The 23,208-nt window shown below is 39.6% G+C and overlaps 1 protein-coding gene across 3 annotated transcripts in view; it reads left to right on the forward strand.

The window, feature by feature from the left end:
• Positions 1-17,800, forward strand: part of SYT1 (synaptotagmin 1) — a 550,863-nt gene extending 533,063 nt beyond the window's left edge. For all 3 annotated transcript variants that reach the window (XM_019626840.1, XM_019626838.1, XM_019626837.1), the window contains 2 exons: positions 10,487-10,620; positions 14,695-17,800. In XM_019626840.1, the coding sequence (XP_019482385.1) occupies positions 10,487-10,620; positions 14,695-14,901 (341 nt within the window). In that variant the 3' untranslated portion in view covers positions 14,902-17,800. The remainder of the gene's footprint in view (positions 1-10,486; positions 10,621-14,694) is intronic.
• The last annotated feature ends 5,408 nt before the right edge of the window (positions 17,801-23,208 follow it).

Raw genomic sequence — 23,208 nt, forward strand, 5'->3', positions numbered from 1 at the left:
AATCATCAGTAACATCTTCAGGGATGAGGTGGGAAAAGAAAGAAATGGCATTTCAGGCTAAAGGACATAGCATTTTAAGTTCTCCGTGAGGAATAATGACTATCAACCATGAATAGAGCATAGTTTGTGAAAATTAAAGGAGTAAGTTAGCATGGGGTGGTGAATGCCACGGAAGAGTTTGGATTTTTTTGTTGTTGTTAAGCTACTAAAGGTTTTTAATGAGGGAAATGGTGTGGTCAAATATAGTTTTAGCAATTATATAAAGAATGGCTTGAAGGCACAGTCACAAGAGAGATTGAATTTCTGATTTTGAAATGTGACAAGTTAGAAAGAGGGAACCAACCAAAGACAATATGAAGGTAAATTGGCAGAATGGCCATATACAAAGGAAGCCAAAAAAACGTATACACATTTTTAAAAAGGAAAACTGTATTTAAATCATAACACTCAACATATACCAATAACAAAAGATGACTACAAGTCACATTTGACTACTGCAATTACAAGAAGTGCTCAAAGTGGCTACCATCAGCGTTCAGACACTTCTGATGATGGCAAACTACTGCTTGAGCAATGTCGACCAAAGTGTCCACTTGTATACATTTTTTTGGCACCCCCGGTATTCATGGGAGGTAGAGATGGCCCCAAAGTTTCTAACTTTTTGGTACGAGAGGCTGGAATGATGGCACAAGAACAGGCTTTAAAGAAGGAGAGAAGGTAATGAGCTCGGTAGGTTTCTTGTCTGAAGGATCAAAGAAGAGCTGAGGTGGTTAGGACCTTATAGTACAGCATATAGGCTGTACTTATATTTCTGCAAAGCTTGCCCATTTTGTCCCTATAATTGAAGAAAAACCACTTATGGAATTTTATATTTAATTCCAAAGTTTTCCTCTAAGTTTACTCTATATTTTAGACATGGGGAATGTATCTCTACATGTTAAAACCATGCCAGTGACACCAGTGTTAGTAAACATTGCATTCCAGCACCAGACTCTGTGGCTAGACACTTTGCTTAACCAAAGTAGCAATTATATTGGAGCATAAGGTTGCATTGTGGAACATTGGAGAAAGGTAATATAGAGAAAAATCCTATTACATGTTAAAATAATAGCAAATGTGATTAAGCTCATGAAATATGTCTGAGAGTCTTGGGGCAGATGAAGGGAAAGAAGAAAATAAAGAAGGGTCAGCTCATGTTCAAAGAGAAAAAGAAGGAAACAAGGGAATATTTAGCAAAAATAGTGCTATTATATAATCTGCATTATATAATCTGCTAAACTACTATAACAGAATCCCATAGACTGAGTGGCTTAAACAACAAGCATTTATTTCTCACATTTCTGAAGGCTGGAAATGTGAGATCAGGGTGCCATCCTGGCCAGGTTCTTGGTGAAGGCTCTCTTCCTGGTTTACAACTGTCTTCTCATTGCATCCTCACACAGCAAAGAAATCATCTCTCTCATATACTTTCTTATAAGTCTCCACCCTCATGACCACTCCTTCCCAAATATCCTACTTCTTAATACCAACACAGTGGGGTTTAGGGTTTCAACATATAAATTTTGGGAGAACACAAACATTTAGTCCATAAAAAGTGGACAATGCCAGCTAAGGTGGTATCAACAATTATCTGGAGAGGTTATGGAGAAAAAAGTAACCCTCATATGCTGCTGATGGGAATGTAAATTTGTATCGCCACTATGGAAAACAGTATGAAGGTTCCTCAAAAAATTAAGAATAGAATTACCATATGACCCAGCAATCCCTCTCCTGGGTATCTACCCCAAAAATCTGAAAACATTTATCTGTAAAGATATATGTACCCGATGTTCATTGCAGTGTTATTTATAGCGGCCAAGACATAGAAACAACTAAAGTGACCTTTGATAGATGATTGGATAAAGAAGATGTGGTATATATACACAATGGAATACTACTCTGCCATAAGAAAAAGATGAAATAATGCCATATGCGACAAAATGGATGGACCTTGAAATTATTATGCTAAGGGAAATAAGTCAAAGTCAAGAACCATATGATTCCACTGATATGTGGGATATAAAACTGAAAGCAACAAAGGAACAAGACAAGCAAATAAAGAAACAAAAACTCATAGACAAAAACAACAGCTTAGTGGTTACCAGAGGGTAAGGGGGGATGGGAGATGGAGAAGAGGGTAAAGGGGGTCAAATACATGGTGATGGAAGGAGACCTGACTCTAGGTGGAGAACACACAATGTGATAGATAGATGATGTATTGCAGAATTGTACACTTGAAAAACCTATGTAGTTTTGTTGACCTTTGTCACCCCAATAAATTTAATTTTAAAAAATTACACCAGATAAAATTTTAAGCTAAAACAATAATAATAATAATAATAATAATCTGGAATAGAGAGAACTTCTAGGATTTATTTTGATTGCCATACCCAACCTCCCCATTTCCAACACCCCCATAACAAAGTCACCAAATCAGCCAAGCCTTTGAACAGCATGGTAGATGGTAGAGAAGGATGGTAACTGAAACAATAGAAAAATAGGGGCACATATATGTCATCACCTTTCTTACTCCCTGACCGAAAGAGGATGTCAGATTAATTTTATCCAGGGAATATCAGAGGCAGGTGAGTGGGATGGGATGCAGTGCCTGAAGGACAGCGGGGAGTGATAGCTCACTCATTCTAGAGCTAAATATCGGAGCATCAGGGCTAAATCAGCCTCCTAGGAATTGGTCATTGGAAGAAACCCTTCAGAAAGGAAATTCCTACCAATTAATATGGGATACTTATGTGAGAGGATTTCCACTCAAAATTAATGTCAAATAAGGACAAAATAAACTAAAATATTGATACCAGACCCTAGGCTATGTCATCCATGAATTATATTCAGAAGGAGCTACCCACTGGCAGAGCTGTAAAATTGTCGTTCCAGCTCCTACGCTGGAACTGACCAAGCAATCACAAAAGCTGTCAAATGAGGTCTATATCCTGATCCCTGAAAATGGCCATGGAGACCAAAGCATTTGTCTGGTCATCATCCTGGGACCCTGGGATCCTCACATGGCGTAGTCAGTGCTTCCAAGTCTCACGGATTTGGTGGTGACGTACAATAAAAGACAGCAAATCAAATCACTGGAGCTGTAATACAATGATTTCCTATTCCCCACTTTGGATAGGAAACAGTAAAAAAAAGAAAGGAGGAGTTCTAAGGCTAGGTGGAAACCAGAAGGAAGAAACAAGACTAAAATTTTCTCATGGTGGAAAGGAATTAACAGAAAATAAGGGATGAGGTATAGATATTACCCTTTTCCAATAACCAATAGGTATTACCCTATCCCCAGCAGCAGCAACAACAACCAATTTAAAAGCTTCTTTCTTTGGTTTCCTCATTTTAATCAGCATAAGGAAAATAGATGCTTTATACATAATATGCCTAAGTGTGTCAACATGAGCTGGCCTCCATATCTGAAAAGAAAGCTCAATAAATCATCGTTTTGACTCACATTATCCTACAGCCTCAGTAATAAGTTTACACTTGGAACTCTCAAGTTTAACTCTTCAGCTCTGTGTAATTTAATCTACTGACTTCAGGAGTGGGAGAAAACTGTATAAGATGTTGAATTAGTTTCCCATCTCACACCTCAGGACCACCTCATACATGCATGCATGCATAATGAATGAGACTCTCCCTTTCTCCTTCATCTCATTCATGATTAAATTCTTCATTAAATTCTTCATTAGTGACCCAGTTGCTTAGAGAGGACATACGTACTTCTTTTTGGAAGAAATCTGGCACTTGGGGCAGCTTGGCTTACTTCTGCAGGAAATGGAAAGACTTTCCCCCACTTGCTAACGGTGGACACAAATTCAGGAAAGTGAGTTAGAGGGGAGTCTGATATGTAGATGCTGATGTAGATGTCATTCCTTTCACAAAACTTTGATAACAGTTAATAATAACATATGCCAGGCACGCTTTGAAGCACTTTCCATGTGGTAACTCAATTTAACCTTCACAACCCTATGAGCTAGTTATCATTCTCACCAATTGAAGTTGAAGGAACTATGGCACAAAGAGTTTAAATAACTTGTCCAAGACAGCATAGCTAGTGGCAAACCCAAGATTTGAGTTAGTTTGGCTCCAGAGACTGTGCTTATAAACTCTATACTAAATTGTTTTCCCAGCATATCACAAAGAGCAAGAGATTCAGAGTCAGAAGACCCTGGTCTGATTGGTTGGGGGGGGGGAACAGCCTTCCTGAACCCCAGTTTCCTCACTGGGGTTGTTGTAAAGATTAAAGGAGATGATAAAAAAACTTAAAACATTTATAACCTTAAAGTACTCTACAAATATAAAGGAATATTATCTTAAATCTTATGATAGATCTTACTTTACAAATTATTCTCAGCTAACATTTCATCCATTTTCATGAATTTTACCATGAATCCTGAAACATCTGCACATAACTATTCATCTTTGATTGTATGCTCTAGTTAACAATTTTTTAATTAAAAAGATAAACTATTGGAAGATTTTTGCTTTCAAGAACTGAGTAATCATTTTTAGGAGATTGGAAAGAATATCAATTATTTCCAAAAGTTCATTTTCTAGATCTATTTAAATTTAACCCTCATCCTCAAACCTTGAAAGATAAACAGAAGAACCCTCTCTTCAACTTTAGTTGTATTCATTTTCTGCTGTTGCCTTGATAAACTACCACAAACTTAGTTTTAAAAACAGCACATTTAGTATCTTATATTTCTGAAGGTTAGAAATCTGACACAGGTATCACTGAGCTAAAATCGATGTGTCAGCAGGGTGGCATTGCATTCTGGGGGCTCCAGGTGAGAATCTATTCCCTTGCCTTTTCCACCTTCTAAGGCCACCGGCATTCTGTGGCTTGTGGTCCCCCTGCTCCATCTTCAAAGCCAGCAGTGTAGCATGTCTCTGACCCTTCTTCTATTGCCACAAGTCTTTCTGAGCACCGCCGGGAAAGGGTCTCCATTTTGAAAGACTCACATGATTACATCAGGCCATCTTTGATGATCTAAGATAATCTTCTCATCTCCAGATCCTTAACTTTCATCACATTTGCTAAGTCCCTTTTGCCGTACAAGTTAATATATTCACAGGTTCTGAGGATTAGAATGTGGACATTCTTTTGGGGAGCTATTATTCACCCTGCCATAATTAAGAACGGTAGGAACAAAAACCCCAATTTTGTATATTAAAAAGGCTTGTCAACATATAAAAGTTTGAGGGTGATTCATTACAGTGCCCTGAAAAACTTCTAAGTCATAACAGTTATTACGACAGAAAGGAGATAAAGTCCAGTTAAACTGATTGCAGATAAAAAAAAAAAAAAGCCTGACAAATGGTTACTGAAGGGTAGCCACGCTACATCAATAATGAAACCAAACCATAAACCTGAAAATCATCCAAAATGAGGTGATGAATCTTTACTCACTGTACCTGCAGTTTGTTACTGGGAATGAAAAACCTTCCTTCTGAGTCCAGTCCATTGTTTTCCAGAAGTGAAAGTTACAGTCATGCATGATGAGAGACTAGATAAGACCTCAGAAAAGAGGCCTTCCTTTCTACCAAAGTTAGAAAAACAAAGAGACCCTATCCCTTTTTTTTAAGATAAGTTAAACAAATAAAAGAAGCAAAGTGCCCCAAGTCTTGTACTTGTTTCAGTGGCAACAGGGATTATCTAAATGTTGTTGAAGAAGGGTCGTTATCTCAAGGATGAAGTGGTCCATAGTGCTTCTTTTGGGAACAGGATGAAGCGATGAAGCCATAGAGAAATGAAATCCCTGAGGACAATGGCCTAATTTTATAGCTCACACATTTCCCCGTGCTATTTACATGTTTACAAAGACCTAGTGGAAGTTTAGGTGCCACACATGGGGTCCAGCTGTTGTAGTCAGGAAAAGCTAAACCTTAATGAGTCTCATTACAGCCTGTTTTGCCATTTCCATAAAATTATGTCCTGTTATGCAAGGACCAGGACTTCTAAGCCACCAAGAAATTCTGAATTGATGATGATTTGCTTTATGAAACAGCCCCTAAAACAGAACAAATTTAATTATACAGAGCTCTACTTAGCAAAAGAGGTGACCCTTACTGTAAAATGTGCATCCTTATAGCATGGGTGTGGCTCAGTTAGGAGGGTTTATTTCCATTTAGAAGACTCAGCCATAGTTAAGAAGATAGGAGTAAGGTCTAGATCTCAGAAGAAGTTACTAGTGAACTAATCAAGGGATTTGGGCCATCTCCAAAGAAGCAGAATTTAGGACAAGACTTCGGTGCAATGAAAGAACTAGAGGACACTTGGGAAATCAAGCCAATCAAGGAGCAAATGCAAATGAAGAAGACTGGAGAAAATGGAGAGGCAATCAAAAACTTCAGATACCTGGACCAAGGAGACCCTCAAATATGCCCACCTTGGGTACATAACATACCAGCCTTACACAGTCAAGACTTACCCAAGCACAAAAGCTGATAAAGAATAAGACCTCTAACAACCTATGGAATGGGAGAAAATATTTGCAAACCATGTATCAGATAAGAAGTTAATATCCAAAATATATAAGGAATTTATACATTTCAAAAGAAAAAAAGGGGGGGGGCAGGGACTCAAAACCAAATAATTCAATTAAAAATAGGCAAAGGCTCTAAAAAGATATTTTTCCAGAGAAAACATACAAATACATGAAAAAGTGCTCAAAATCACTAGTCATAAGGGAACTGCAAATCAAAACCACTATGAGATATCACCTCATACCTGTTAAAATGGCTATCATTAAAAAAATAAGAGATAGTAAGTGCTTGCAAGGATGTGGAGAAAAGGGAACTCGTGTGCATTATTGGTGACAATATAAACTGGTGCAGCTACTGTGAAAAACAGTATGGAGGTTCCTCAGAAAATTAAGAATAGAACTACCATATGTTCCAGCAATTCCACTTCTGGGTATATAAAGGAAGTGAAATCACTATCTTGAAGAAATATCTGCAGTCCCCATGTTCACTGCAGCATTATTCACAATAGCCAAGAGAGGAAAACAAACTAAGTGCCCATCCATGAATAAATGGATTAAAAAATGTGAATACACACACACACACACACACACACGTACACACACACTATAGAATATTATTCAGCCACAAAACAATAAGTAGATCCTGCCATTTGCAACAACATGGATAGACCTTGAGGGCTTTATGCTAAGTGAAATAAGTCAGACAGCAAAAGACAAATACTGCATTATCTCACTGATATGTGGAATCTATGAAAAAAGCCAAACTCATAAAAAGAGAGTAGCGTGGTAGTTGCCAGGAAATGGGGGCATGAGGAAAATGCCATGTTGGCCAAAGGGTACAAACTTCCAGTTATAAGATGAAAAAGATCTTGGGATGTAATATATAGCATGGTGACTACAATTGGCAATGCTATGTTTTATACTTAAAAGATGCTAAGAGAGTAGAGCTTAAATGTTCTCACCACACACACACACACACAAAAAATTGTAATTACATGAGGTGATGGATGTGTTAACTAAGCTTATTAATCACTTCACAAGACATACGCACATCAAATCATCACATTGTACACCTTAGACTTACACAATGTTATGTCAAGTATAGCTCGATGAAGCTGCATGAAAAAAGAATAGGATCTCTGAGTTAGTGTCAGCTTTGGTCATGAGCATGATGGGAAGGAATTTTGCCTCCAAAGTATGTATCCAAAGTATGTATGCAAAGGCAGAGACGATACCACCTGTTCATGACAGGTCCAAGCCTGCTTCTCTTCTAGCTCTCCGTCCGCTCTTTTAAGTATCATGAAATGATAGAATACCTCTGAATCATTGTCAGAATAGGCAGAGTTTGCTTATGAAAGTCGCAGGTGAGCAGAGCTACCCCTCTGATCTCGCCACCTACCCCTCTCCCCTTGCCTTCTTTTTGTTCCACATACACGCGAAAGCCCATGCACCTTAGCGCCTTCATGTGTGCTGCTCTTTTGGGCAGGTGCAGGCTTCCACCACGTTGTCAAATGGCTGCCTCCTTCCTGTCATTCGTCCCTCAGCTCAAACCTGGCCTCCTCAGTGAGGACTCGGCTGATCGCCCTTTCTAGAGAACCTTGTTCTCCCCAAGGCATTAATCACATCACATCAGAGTTCATACTGAAATCCAAAATTTTCTTGGGTTTCTAATCTGCTTCCTCAAATGGCAGACGCAAAAGGAATTTCCTTGTCATTGACTTGTATTAAATGAATAAATAGTCATTGTGCTTTTTTTTAGGAAACGTGTGCCTTAGTTAGGCTGAAGTTTCAACACACAAACAGGAGGCAGAAACATTGACTTGGAGTATTTAGTATTTGAGTATTAGTCAGTGCCAAGGAGCCCCTGGAGACGTCACCATTGGGTAGACGTACAAGGGGTTGGGATGGAGAAGCCCAGGAACTTCAAAAGCAAGCAAGGCCTCTGGACCAAAAATCAACCTTTGCTATGAACAGCAAGATAGATGATCAGTAAAAAAGAACAAAATTTAAAAAAAAAATTTTTAAGGCCATATTTTCCCTTCCTTTGCAATTATTTGCAGTAATTGTGTTTTTTTTTAACTGGCAAGCTATATTTAGTTGGCAGACCTGGTTTCCCATCTCTAGGTCTGGTTTTTAAAGGTATTCTTCATTCTGATGAAAATCTTCACCACAAGCTCCTTGACTGGATGTAGCATTAAAACCAAAAACAAAACAAAACCCCAAACTACACATATCCAAGTCATGTGGGCTTTGGGGCAATGAGCAGACAGGACTGAGAGTAAGGTGACTCAGATTATGGGAGCCTAAAGAAGTTCCACTTATTCATTCAACAAAAATTGAACAGTCCCAGGTACTGTTTAGTAAATTCAAACAGTGAATATGGCAGAGAACAAATTTCTGTCTTTCAGGGGTTATGTTCTACTAATAGGGAGGGAGGAATAAAAACAACATTTTCTGGTCTGCAGTTTTGTCTTCTAAAAATATGTGGGTAGACGAGATTATCTGTCAAGTTCCTCCCAGCTCTACATGTTCTGAAAGAGAGGAAAGACATTTCGGAAGGCTTAGCTGTGGTTACTTTAAGGGAGTAAAATCATGGATGATTTAAATGTTTCTCTTTTTGTTGTTGTTTATCATTGCTTCCTAATTTTTTTTTATAACGAAGATGCATTACATATGAAGCAGGAAAATGTTTAAGAAAACAGTAGAGAGATTTTGGGCATTGGTTCTTGGTGACCCAAAAGTATATCTGTTACTCATCCATTAGCACTGAGAACTGTAAATGAAAATAATCTCACCTCTCCAGTGACTTACTTATTACTTTACTGTTACCTAATGGGGTTTGGAGAAAACTGCTAAAGGAACCTTTCTGCTCCTTTTCTCATTTTACCTCTGTGTGTAATGGCTTCTTCTTCCCTGAACCCTTGAAGCTCTCTCTACACAGTCTACCTAGGGGACATTCAGGCACAGCTCCTGAATCATCTCTCCACACCCACGCCCTTCAACATTCATATCCCAGTTTAAATGTTACCTCCACAAGGAGGCCTTACCTGAGTGATCTAAGAGTTTCATTCCCATCTTAGGTCCATCATTCTGATGCTGGTAGGCTCTATCAGATCTTTATTCTGCTCTTCTACAGCAGTCTTCTCAACTTATAATTTCATAGGCATTTCTTTTCTTTACAAGCCTATTGTCTATTTCCCCCACAAGTCTAAAGTTCCACCCTGCACACAAGGACGGTCTGTTTTGTTCATTACTATATCCCTAAGGCCTAATTGGCATTGATTGAGTAAATGAATAAATGAATGAATGAAATGGCTCTTTTGTCCTCTCTCTATCGAGAGTTATTCCTATACACTGGTACACTGCAGCCAGTCTTTGCCAGCTCACAAGGGCCAATTGTTAAATGTTCAGGAATTTAGCAAGCCAGTTGTTACACTGTTAGTAGCTTGAAACCAGCTATCCTGAGAGTGTCAATACCGTGGACATTGGCAAATGCTACGTGTCAAGTCTGTTTTTGCCTAAAGAGCTGGTTTACCAACACACCACTGCTCTCCTCTCCTAAATCCAACTATAAATATTAATGCTACCATGGCAAAAAGTATGGCCCATAGGTTACTTTAAATCTTTCAATTAAATATGAAATGCTGGGGTAGCCGGTTAGCTCAGTTGGTTAGAGCACCGTGTTCATAACACTAAGGTTGCTGGTTCGATCCTGGGCCACTGAGCTGTGCCCTCCACAACTAGATTGAAACAACTACTTGACTTGGAGGGTCCTGGAAAAAACACACTTTTTCCCTCCCCCCCAAAAAAAAATATGAATGCTAAAAGTACTAAATATATGCCATACAATTATTTTCCTGTTGGGAAGACTTGGTCTTTTTATAAGCTCAATTAGAATCTAAAATATGTGTCTCTGATCTCCTCAAGTTTTTGTTCCTGTTTTTCAGATCCTTATGTGAAGATTCATCTGATGCAGAACGGCAAGAGGCTGAAGAAGAAAAAGACAACAATTAAAAAGAACACACTTAACCCCTACTACAATGAGTCATTCAGCTTTGAAGTACCCTTTGAGCAAATCCAGGTAATGTCAAACACAATTGTCTCTTCCCATCCAACTTCATCTCTTCAAACCACATAAATTAAGCACACAGGCCTTGTAAATCATCAGGGCACGTGTCTTCCATTAGAATTGCTATTCTTATTGTCATGCACATTTGACGCTCAAGCTAATCAAGAAGAAAAAGATAAAACATACAGCACAGGATGTGCTAAATCATCAGCCCCAAACAGCTGGCATTCTGTTGAGCAAAAGTAAAGTAGGAAAAAGCAAATCAACAGAACAACTCTGCTAACCTAATAAATACATTCACAAAGAGTAGAAGGCCAAGAGCAAATGAGCTTTCACTATTTACTCCCAGGCCATAATATGTAATTCTCCTTATCACATCTTTATAGCGGGGGGGAAAAAAAAAACCAAAACAGGTAAGAGAAATATTTTGGTTGGTGCTAAATATGCATCTTTAATCTTTTATTATTAAAAGACAATTCACAATTTAAAAAATAGGCTTAGTTGTATTTTTAATTGTTTAAATTCAGCTTCCTGTTTCTGAGTTGGAGTGGATGGATATTTTTGTAAAGATGGAATCTTAATTTGCTAGATAAAAATTGTTATGGTAGGAAGTATTCTATTAAAAGAACTTGTGGTTAAAATAGGATGCTACATATGACAGTATATGATCTTTTAGTAATTTTTAAATACATTGAATGTTTCCTCACCTCATTTCCAGTGAAACTACTGGAATCCAAAATTTACATCCAATAATTATGGGCTATTTCTTACTAATCTTTAATAGATATCAGAGAGTCATATTGTTTAAAGCAACACTACTTTTGTTTTATTAAATAATTCATGTGGGTCCATTTTTTGAGTAATATAAACATTTGCCAGTAATTTGAAGGAGAAATGAAGGGGAGGCCTCACGACTACACAACCTGGAACCTTCTGAAGGTCCAGAATAACAAAAGTCAGCAAACCCTCGTTAGTTGCATATTTTTACTTCTAATCTATTCTTAGAATATAGTATTTTATGAATGATTCACACCTTTATTTCATGAAGAAGGCTAACGTAGTAGCTACATTTATTGTATATTTATTTAGTGCCTAGACCCAAATTAAGCACTTTCCATGCATAATCTCATTTAATCCTTATAATAACTTTGTGAAAGAGTTTCCATTATTACCCCAATTTTACATATAAGAAAACTGAGGTTTAGAATTTCCTCAATATAAAATAGGGATAATAACAATCAACATAAAGTAAGATAATGCATATAAAAGTACTGGGAACAGTGCCAAGCACATAAGAACATTCAGTAAATGGTTCCCATCATTATTATTCACAATGCTGATGTTGTCTCTTTTTCAAATTAACATTTTATTAGAAAATGGATCTAATGATAAGATTAAAGCAATCTATAAATCAGCACTGTCCAATAGAAAGAACTCTGTGGGGATGGAAATGTTTATCATCCATGCTATCCATAACGGTAGCCACCTGCCACTTGTGGGTAATGAGACTTCAGTCACTAATGTGATCAAGGAACTTGATTTCATTTTAATTTATTTAAATTTGAACAGCCACATGTGGCTGGTAGTTACTGTATTGTATAGGGCAGTTTCTTAAAAATCAGTAATCTCACCATCCTCATATTAGTTCATGCTTTTTTTTCTAACCTTTTTCACATACATGGCAACAAATTGCACATACTTATCTACTTTCAGCAGCTGTTATATAAGTAAATGACATTGCAGAGGACACTGATTCCCTGTCTGCAATCACTTGTTCACTAGCCCGAACCAGTGAGCTCACTGCTTTAGACCCACTGGCAAATCCCTAAGACACTCAATCTGCTGCAATGATTGATTTCGCAATATTTGTTCAGTGAACCCTTTTGAATTCTAACATCTCCTTCCTATGGAAACTAACACCTCCTGGCATTTTGTTTCTTAATTCCTCAAAACAACACAAGGCAGCACATGGAGATGAAAAATCCTGTTGTAAACCTTCTTTGAGTTACATGTCTGTACCTTTAAAAAAAATAGTAAATGTCCCTTTTCAACTATAAATTGCAGCAAATGCAAATATCAAGCACATTGAAAACAAGACATATGCTAGGTTTCTGGGGCAGCATTTTGGAGGAGAGAACACTTTGTCCGGAGAGAGCGAGCCTGAGCCCCATATAGAGTACATCAGGCACAGAAATAACGAGCAAGCCTTTGACTGCATCCCTCTTCCCCTGCTCCCGAGTCAATTTGTTCTGTTCTTTTCTTCCCGCCCCCATCTTCACCCCAGGAAGCCGCTTTCCTTGTCTTTTCATCTCCCTAGAGAAAATAATTGAGCATTTTACATGCTCTAATAGGGGTTTAGGTTTCCTTTATCTTGAGGTTATAAGATTATCTGTCTTTCTGTCTCTATCACTATGAAATATAAGAGAAGCAAAATATGCTAATTTCCAAAAGCACATGAAAATGTTGCAATCTTCCTCCCTCCCCCCCCCAAAAAAATGTGTATAAACTACATATGCAGCTGGAAAAATGAATCCAAGGCCTTCATAGGGATATTCTGTCCTGAAGGCTACTAACCAATACATTCCTAGATGAATAATCAAAACTCTCTCCAACCATTCACTCCAACCTCCAAAAACCCTTGTTATCTTTGTTCACAATGTCCCGGATGTCCCGCCCCCACTTCCCTGCAATATAGATGCATCCTGATGAATTCTCATGGCAAAAGGTCTCAGCACCAAGCTGAGTCTGTTCTCAGTTCCAAATACCACCCAGTGGATAGGTATTCCCTTGACAATGGAATCAATCTAAGGTTGCACAAGGGATAACAGTAGTCTGCTTCCTTTCTTGCCAGTGTGTGGCATTTTACATTCTACATTCTACCTTAAGAAGTGATCATTGTCTGATCTGAAACTGTACCTGGGCACCTCCTCCCACACATTGGGGCAGGAATGCCGCCCATGGAGTACACCGTGCACTGAAGGGGCAGAACCCAGCTGGAGCTCCAGTTGTCTCTGGCTTCTGTCGTTACATGTCCTGCTCTTTTTAACTCTGGCCACCAAACGTTATGCGTTCTACTTTCCTCTCTTCCTTTATCCTTGCACTCCATTTCTAGATTGGAGCCATTGCATATTTTAACTAAGCAAATTCATCCCTTAGGAAGCAGAACTAAAGTGTGTTTTTTAAAAGTGTTTCTTTCATATCGTAATGGTATGGGTTTGCTTTCATCAGTTCAGTTCAAAAACGGAGTTATTAAATAAACCCCAAAACCTAATGGAATCATTGAAATAAATCCTATGTGGCCTAAACGGTTATTTGCATTTGATGTCAGTGGCATCACTGTAGTTAATAAATGTTTATTGGAGGAATGTATGAATGAGAGAATGTATCTTTACTTAGTTACTACTTTTTAAAGACTTTCACCCTACTCTCACATTTTATACTCACAACCATTCTGTGATTAGCTGAAATTCTATATTAGTTTTATGTAAAATGCTGGCTCTTTTCCCCTAAAATGGGATTGCAGTACATGGTTGCTTTGGGAATTGTAACCCAAAAAAGAAATGGTCTGAGTACCAATGTCAGAAATTTCACAGATGAGACAATTGAAACAAATGGGTTTAGAGATGAGTACAATGGACACAGCAGAGTGTGTTGGTTGGCAGCACGGACTCTGAAAACCAAACCACTCGTTCCTCATGTGATCTCAGGCAGGTTACTTAACTTCTCTGAGCTTCAGCATCTTTCTATAGAACGGCAATATTAATAGGATCTATTGTGAGAAATAACTGAGTAGTTCATGTAAAAGATTGAGAATCGTGCCAGATACAGAATAAAAACTAACATTTATTGAGTAGTTTGAAGATGTTAAGGAGGTGATGAGGACAACAACGATAACGGCGATGATGACGTAATAATGGCGAAATAGGGATGGCTCAGGTTTTCATAGTCAAGTCACTTTCAGCCTTGTCCTGGTCTTTGGAGATTGGTTCTTCTTATTTCCGATTGGTTACGTCTCAAGGAAGCTTTGCAATAGGGCGGGATCTCTAGAGCTGACGGTCTACTATTTTATTTTGTATGCTCTTTCAGAAAGTGCAAGTGGTGGTAACTGTTTTGGACTATGACAAGATCGGCAAGAACGATGCCATCGGCAAGGTCTTCGTGGGCTACAACAGCACCGGGGCAGAGCTGCGACATTGGTCAGACATGCTGGCCAACCCCCGGCGACCCATCGCCCAGTGGCACACCCTACAGGTGGAAGAGGAAGTTGATGCCATGCTGGCAGTCAAGAAGTAAAGGAAAAAGCCTTTCTGCATTTGCCCACATAGTGCTCTTTAGCCAGTATCTGTAAATACCTCAGTAAGATGGGTCCTTTCATTTTTCCAGCCATGCGTTCCTAACACAATTCAGTGGTACGTCGAATCCTGTTTTAATTTGCACAAATTTAAACGTAGAGAGCCCCTGAGCCCTTCCTCATACCACTGCCCTCCAAATCTACTCTTCTTTTAAGCAATATGATGTGTAGATAGAGCATGACTGAAATTATTTATTGTATCACACTGTTGTATATACCAGTATGCTACAGATTTCTTTCTAGTTTGTGTATTTGTATGTCGTAAGCGTTTCTTAATCTGTGTATATCTAGATGTTTTTAATAAGATGTTCTATTTTAAACTATGTAAATTGACTGAGATATAGGAGAGCTGATAATATATTATACGGTAAATAGAGTATCGTCTGCATTCCAGCAAAAATATCAACTTGTAAGGCACTAGTACAGTGAAACTGACATCTTAAAGGACAACTTAAACTTGAGCTTTCTATCGCATCACTTGAGTACCAAGATACACTTACAACCACATCCTTGGTGGGTGAATCCAATTTTGTATAATTTCTTCACAGGCAAATTAAGTATGAATCTGAGCAGCATTCGTATGATCTGGTCTCCAGAAAGCATAGCCACAAAACAGAATAGCACCTGTCTGTATATATTTACAAAGCTAAAATCAGGGCTTCGCTCTTACACTTGAAGAAGCACCTGAACAGGAGTTAATGATTTCCTATTACTGCATATAGAGTAACAACAGGATGGTGTTCGCGTGTATGTGCGCGTGTGAGTGTGCATGTGTGTGCGTGCGTGGTGTGTGCATTTGTTTAGGGATGGGGTGGGGGGAAGAAGCAGACGGGAGAAGGCAGCATTTCTGAAATATTGCCTGACTATTTGAAAAAAAAAAAAGTAGCTCTCCATTATCACCTTTATACAAAACTTGCATCCTGTGAATTCTATGCCAGACTTCACACCTCTAATAATTTGAAAAGGTTTGCACACTAGACTTTGTAACAAAATATTTTATTATACAAAACCAGATTAGGAGGAATGCAGAATATTTTTAACACAGCAATCTGTGCTTATTACACAAAATTACTTTGTGGTAAACAGACAGTATTGTAATCCCATCAGAAGATGAAAAAAAAATAAACAATTAGCCATATAGTTCTGAAATGCACTTCAATTAAGCCAAAACAGACAGCTAGTGATCTTTTTATATGCTCTTTTTACTTACCTAAGTTTTAATTTGTCCTTTAAAAAAAAAAGGTGAAACAAAAACCAAGAACAAGTTCTAGAAAACTGAAGCAACCTCTTATGTATTCTAGATGCTTGATGTAGGAGGAGTTTTTAAATGTTTTCAATGTTATTATGTAGTAAATGGCACTATTATGAAGCTACTAGTCATTCCATAAGCGTCTTCAAGGACTGCTCTGTGTAACACTGTGACTGCCGTGTGTGCTTAGACACGTAGTTTCCTCAGTGGATAGCACTCAATTTATTCCGTAGTGATATTGTAAACAATACTGCCATTCCCTTCTACTGCACTGCCCAAGGTGTGTGTAGCACAAACAGTTCTCATTACACAGGACCAATTCAGAACTGAAAAGCTATGCATAGGACCAGAGAGATTCACCGACTGGGGAGGAACACACAGCATTTTGTCAAGCACTGTGCAATATTCCATATTTTTCCGCACGATGGTAGACAACCCCTCTGTGGAAAGGCAGCCTGTTATCTCACACTGCATCCAGTCTATTCTCCCACTCACGTCTGTGGCCCATTTTAACTCCCTAGGCCACAGAGAGTGGTGATGCTCTGAAGTGAAGGTCGATCTTCACAAATATCAATACAAAATGGAGGAAAACTAAGTAGTAGCCTGATGTTCAGACTTGAGGGCATCATGCCACATTAAAAAAAAAACTCAAAGAGAATTCAAAAAAGGGCTGATGGGAGGCATCGAACATGGGCAGTTTCCAAACAACACTAGAATTCCTGTCATTATTCTTGCCTCGTCCAAGAAAAGGGAAGCTCTTTGACCTTTCGGCCCCATCACAGCAAACTCTAGAACTGGGACAGACACCAAGGACAGAACAAGAATAAGATCCCCCTCTTGGGTGGATGGTCCACGCTTTTGTAAAAAAACATAGATAACAGAAAATGCACACGTCATGATGTGAGATTAAGTATCAGTTTGCACAGAGTTGTCAAATGAGAATCTTTCCAATTTAAAGGACCAAACCCCACCAGAGAGGGAGTTGACTGACTTTTTAAAATTCCTTAAATGCCAGAAATTGACATTTAATTTCACTGTATTCAGCTTTCAGTTTTTCACACTGAAACACTTTAAAACAAGCAGGTTCGAGCTGCCAAACACGCATTCTTTCTTGCATTAAAGTACTTACTAACGCATTCTCTTCCAACACTGCCAGACATGGGATATTGTCACCATAGAATTAGTTGGTACTACGCCACCTTTCACAAGTCAGTGACCGAACCTGCTTTGAGACCAAGATTCATCCTCAGATAAGCCACATGTACCTTTCTGACAAAGCTGTGTAAAGTATTAGAACCTGACGCTCTAGAAAGATCCTAGTTGCCTTTGTGTATATTTACTGCCTGCTTGAGTGTTTCTCTGTGTGGGTTTTCTCTGTATCTTGTAGAAATGTTGGGGTGTTTTCTTCTGCCATACGGCTCGTGGCCCACGAGCCAACTCCTTTAGCTGTATTTTACCTTCATTTTTGATGAGGTGGTTTAAATTTTGTTTCACTTCGTGTAGTGAATTCCCCAGTAGTTTTCTGATTGTTGTTAAAAAATGACTTAACATATTACACAGATATTCAATAAAAATGTTTTATTTCCTGTTGATGTTGCTGCCTTTCAACTCTTTTTCTTACCTGACTCCCGTGGTAAGTCAATAGCTTATTGATTTTGGGGCCTGCTGGAAGCAGGGGCCCCTGAACAAACGCTCCCCATGAATGCTAGCCTCTGAGTCAAGTCTGTGGAAACCCAATGGCTGAGGGGAACACAATGCAGAGAGTGCATCTGGCCATTACTGCCCAGTGTTCCTGGGCAGAGCCATTTTCTACATATGTTTCTCTGTTCCTGTTGATGATCAATTCATCAGGCACACTGTCAGGCTTCCTGCTTTGCCCAAAATGTGTCCTCCAGGGTTTTAATTCTAGAGCCTAAGTTACAAAGCCTCTTCAGAGCGGGGCTGAAAATAAGATTTTCTAAATCCCGTTTTTGGAGGGCCGCATGACCCATGAAACTTCCTGCCCACCACAATGATGAGGTAACAGACACCTTTCCTCCACTAAATTGGACAAATATCACATGCTTACTTTGTGCCATGTTTTCATTGGATGCTGGAACTACAACAAATGGTGTCATGAGGTGCCCACAGTCTCAGACACACATGTAAATGCACTGTCACCATCCACTGCAACGTGCACCTTGAATCCCTGAGACTTTTCAATAGATCAGCAAAGGAGACCCTGTGGGTTGCCACCTGATCCCCATTTTGCCTTGAGGCACTCGGCCTGCAGCTGCCAGGAGCTGTGCCTGCTGACAGCTAACAGCTGTGTCCCTCTCCCTCTACGGAGAAAGCTGCCTTAGCTGAGAGATCATGCCTGCTCCCCGGGCAGCCCACAGCTCCTGGTCCTCACTGGATCTCTCCTGGGCACCATCTCCATCTCACAGCCCCAGGGGCAGCTGAGAATGCCTTGCACCTGCACTGCAGGTCAACTCCTCCCTCTGCCCTGACAGCTTTCCTTGGTCCTTTACAGGTGTTGTTTCCAAGTACAGTCCCCAGTAAAACCCCTGTCATTCCAGGTTGCATCCTGAGAACCTAGTCTGGAACACATTCTCAGAGCAGGAAGATATCAGGAAAAGTTTTCTAGAGATGACAACACCAGAGGGAATTCCTAAAGGAACCGGAAGGAGTTAGTTATCCCAGTCAGTGAGGATGCAAGACTGTGGCAAAGTTGACCTCATGTCGCAAGGCTCAAAGTGTGTCCATGATGAGGCCTTTGAGACTTGGCTACATCATCCTCCCATCAGCCAGCTTTTATTAGGCACTGCCAACTAAGGGCAGGGACTGAGCCAAAACTGCTTAGACAGCCAGCGGAAGAACCACTTAATTAGTGTGCACTCTGTCGACGACTGGCACAGGCCTCAATGCAAGCTGACCAAAGGACACTTAAGGCCCACTCAGGTTAGGAACAAAGGGGGAAAAATCAGCATTATAAATACATGTGTTTGGTTTTCAGTGGTGAACATTTTGTTTTTCTTAAATCGCTCCTGACATTAGGCACAAAACTAGAATATATCTTAATGAATTTTAAAAAAAAACAACCATCATCCCATTTTTATCAGTGTGTTTTCCCAAAATGATTTTAGGCCTCGGACACATGCACCTAGGATATTTAGTAGGTGTTTTAGTCAGGGAAATGAACCACTCCAGGTATTTTAAAGGGGGAATTTTCTAGGAAATGGGCCACATAGAGAGGGCTGAGAAAGCAGAGACAGTGGATTAGCCCAGAGAATGATAGATGCCACGTGTAACTATGCAGGGGCTGCCCTAACAAAACACCACAGATTGGGAGGCGTAAACAACAGAAATTTATTTTCTCACAGTTTTGGAGGTCAGAAGTCTGAGATTAAGGTGCTGGTAGGGTTGGTTTCTTCTGAGGTGTCTCTCCTTGACTTGTAGATGGTCTTCTCTGTGTGTGTGTGTGTCTGTGTACTAACCTCCTCTTCTTATAAGGACATGAGTCCTAGTGGACTAGGGTCCACCTTGTTGACCTCATTTTAACTTAATTAGCCCTTTAAGGACCCTCTCTTCAAATACAGTCACATTCTGAGGTATTAGCAGTTAGGACTTCAACATATTAACAGGGTGGGAAGGTGAGGAACACGATTGAGCTCCTATGCCCCTCCTAAGTCTGGGAAAACAAGGTTTTCCCAGAAAAAAAGAGAGTTAACGTTGCCCAGGACTTTAGAGAAGAGGCTAGAACCTGGGGGAGCTCCATTTTTCTGGGACCACATAGGGTCTCAGGTACTGGTGGGTGGACCGACAGACAGGCTCCACCTTGGAGGTTCGGGAACTGCCAGAAGACCCTGATCCAGTAGCAGCTCACCGTGGCTAGAGGAAAGCTGGCAGAAGCTGAAACAGGGTGTGGGCCCCTTTTCTCCTCCTGCCCTCCCACTCAGCCAGTGCCTCGCAGGAGCAGACCCTAAGCAGAGTCAGGTGGTAAGGGGTCTATGAAACAGCCTGCTGGGTCTTAGAGCCCACCCGGCATCCACAGAGGAACACAGGCTGGTGGGAAAGAGGGCAGAGGACAAGCAGGCAAATGACCAACACAGAACTGTCATAGTCTGTTCAGGCCGCTATAACAAAAATACCATAGACAGGATTATTTCAACAACACATATTTATTTCTTACTTCTTGAGAGGCTGGGAAGTCCAAGGTCAAGGCACCAGCATAGTCAGTGTCTGGTGGGGGGGCTGTCTTCTTTTTTTTTTTAATTAAAGTTTATTGGGGTGACAATGGATTTTTTTTTAATTAAAGTTTATTGGGGTGACAATTGGGGTAACTTATGACAAAGTTACATAGGTTTCAGGTGTACAACTCTGTAACACATCATCTATATAATGTATTGTATGTTCACCACCCAGAGTCAGTTCTCCTTCCATCACCATATATTTGATCCCCTTTACCCTCATCTACCACCCCCCTCCCCCCTTACCCTCTGGTAACCACTGAACTATTGTCTGTGTCTATGAATTTTGTTTCTTCATTTGTTTTTCTTGTTCTTTTGTTGTTTGTCTTCTTGATGTGTCCTCAGGAGGTACAAGGGTCAGAGAGCTCCCTGGCGTCTCTTTTACCCCCTGATAACCTAATCACCCCCCAAAGGCCCACACCTGGTACTACAATCCCATTGAGTGATAGGATTTCAACATAAAAATGTTGGGGAACACAAACATTCAGTCCATATCATTAGGGAACTTTTCAGCAGCTGCATAGACTTTCCGAATGCCCCCGTGTCTTCCTGAGAGGATTCAGGTGTGCATATCCGCGCCACACTAGGCATCCCACACCTGATGAGACAGGTGCACAGAAATCACATTCTTCTTCTCTTTATGCAAAGAGTTTCCTATTACATACCTGAAAATTCCAACCATGATTGCAGTTACCCACTCCCTGCAACACATCTTCATGACATATGCACCAGGTTCTTAGATGTTTAGCAACTGATGTAAACTGCACACAGATCTTTACCGTAAAACAGTCAAACGATGACTTTGAAATAAGAAGGTAAAAAAAGCAGGAAAATAAAAGTAAGAAATAGTTTTATGATTATTAAAAGTAAGAAATAGTATATTTATGATTATTAAAATAAAAGTAAAAAATAGTACATTTCGGATACTAAATGTACAAAGAAATTTTCCAAGACCTACAGCACAATAATTATGCAGGAATAACCATCAAAGAGGAGCAGTAATAAAAACACCATGCAAACCCGCTGATCATTTGTGGGATCTAAGCTCTGAGGCTGACTGAAAGTTACCTGCATTTTCAAATCTGCCTTTCACCCATATGGATTACCTCACCCACCCCCACCAATACACATCCCCAAAGTCCCCACACTCATCCTTCATCTTTGACGGTAACCATCCTGCCAACAAAGCCTTTTCCCCTGTGCAAAATGGACTTGCCCCTGCCAGGGTGCATACGAGGTTAACCAGGATTTTGCACTGACCGAGTCAGGGCTCACTTCCTTCTCAGCTGTCCCTTCTACCTGTCACTTTCCTGCCTCCTCTGGACTGAGAGTGCAGCAAAGTCAATGTCCTTTGTAGACAGCATAGTTTGAGTTGCCTGTGGAAGGAACCCAATTCAATCAGGATTAAGGAAAAAAGAGAGAGAAGGGGAAGAAGGCTGGGGGTGGAGGGAGGAACAGAAAGAAAAACAGAGCTATAGAGACAGAGAGAACTATTGGCTCATCTAAGCAGGAAGTTCAAGGTATGATTACATTCAAAAACAGCTGGATCAAGGATCTCAAACAATGTCACCATTCTTATTCTCCCTCTCTCTCTCTCTCTCTCTCTCTCTCTCTCTCTCTCTCTCTCCCTCTCTCTCTCTCTTCCCCCCCCACCCCCCCTCCAGTGTCTCCATGTGACAGCACAGATGGCCCTTAGCTCCTCCAAACTTATATTCTTCCAACTTAGCATGCTTGCAGGGAGTGCTATTCTCACAATTACATCACCAAAATTCCCAGACCTGACATATATGCTTGGATCACATGCCCTCCTTAAAATAATCACTATGATACAGTGTTCACTTTAGCCAAGCCTAGGTCATGTCCCCAGCCCTACAGCCACAGAAATGGGGTAAGGATAGTTTCTCAGAGGAAAATCAAAATGCTATTACCAAAAAAATAAAAATAAAATAAAGAAAATTTTAAAAAGTTTTAAAAAAATGCTACTACCAAGGAAGAAAAGTGGGTACTGGACAGAGAAAAACAGCAGGCATCTATTATTCGGTCCCTGCTCTGCCTCCACCCTAAGAGGGGGGACACTGAGGGTACAAACTCAGGCCCCAGCAGTAGCCTAGTCCTTCTTCCCCTTGACTGAAAGCACTATTGGAAAAGAAAATTTTAAAGTATGCACCAATCACCTGAAAACATCCATTCACCTTCCTTTTTGTTGTCAGGAAAACCAATCATCTGCTATACATTTTAAGCCGCCTTTAGTCAAAAGCATTGGGTCATTCACACAGTTTTAGATTACTGAATTCATTAAACAATTATTATTGTAGAAACTTAACAAGAAGAAAGGGAAATAGAGAGGGGAAAAAAATCACCCTACACACCCTTTATGTTCTTCCCTATGGGCCAACAGTCTTGGTCCATATGCAATCACCTTTTAAATAGTTTTAATCGTAGATGCATAGAATTTAGGATCAATTTCTTTCACTTCATGTGAGAAACAGCACTTTATTTTTGTTGCCACATAGTCTTTATAATTTTTATTTTTAATGGCCACCTGACTTTTCTTCAGGTAGATAAACAAAAGCTTATTCAACTATTTCCCTAATATCAGATATTTAAATAATTACTAATTTATTTCTTACTAATTTATTTATTTATAAGTAATAATAAATAACATTGCAGTAGATACTTTAGTGGAGATTTTATTTATTTATTCATTTTTCATCCATTCATTCATTAACCTATTATTAAATAGATTTTATGTATTTATTTTCTTAAGATAA

This window comes from Hipposideros armiger, unplaced genomic scaffold (assembly GCF_001890085.2).
Source record: "Hipposideros armiger isolate ML-2016 unplaced genomic scaffold, ASM189008v1 scaffold_691, whole genome shotgun sequence".
Classification (NCBI taxonomy): Eukaryota; Metazoa; Chordata; class Mammalia; order Chiroptera; family Hipposideridae; genus Hipposideros; species Hipposideros armiger.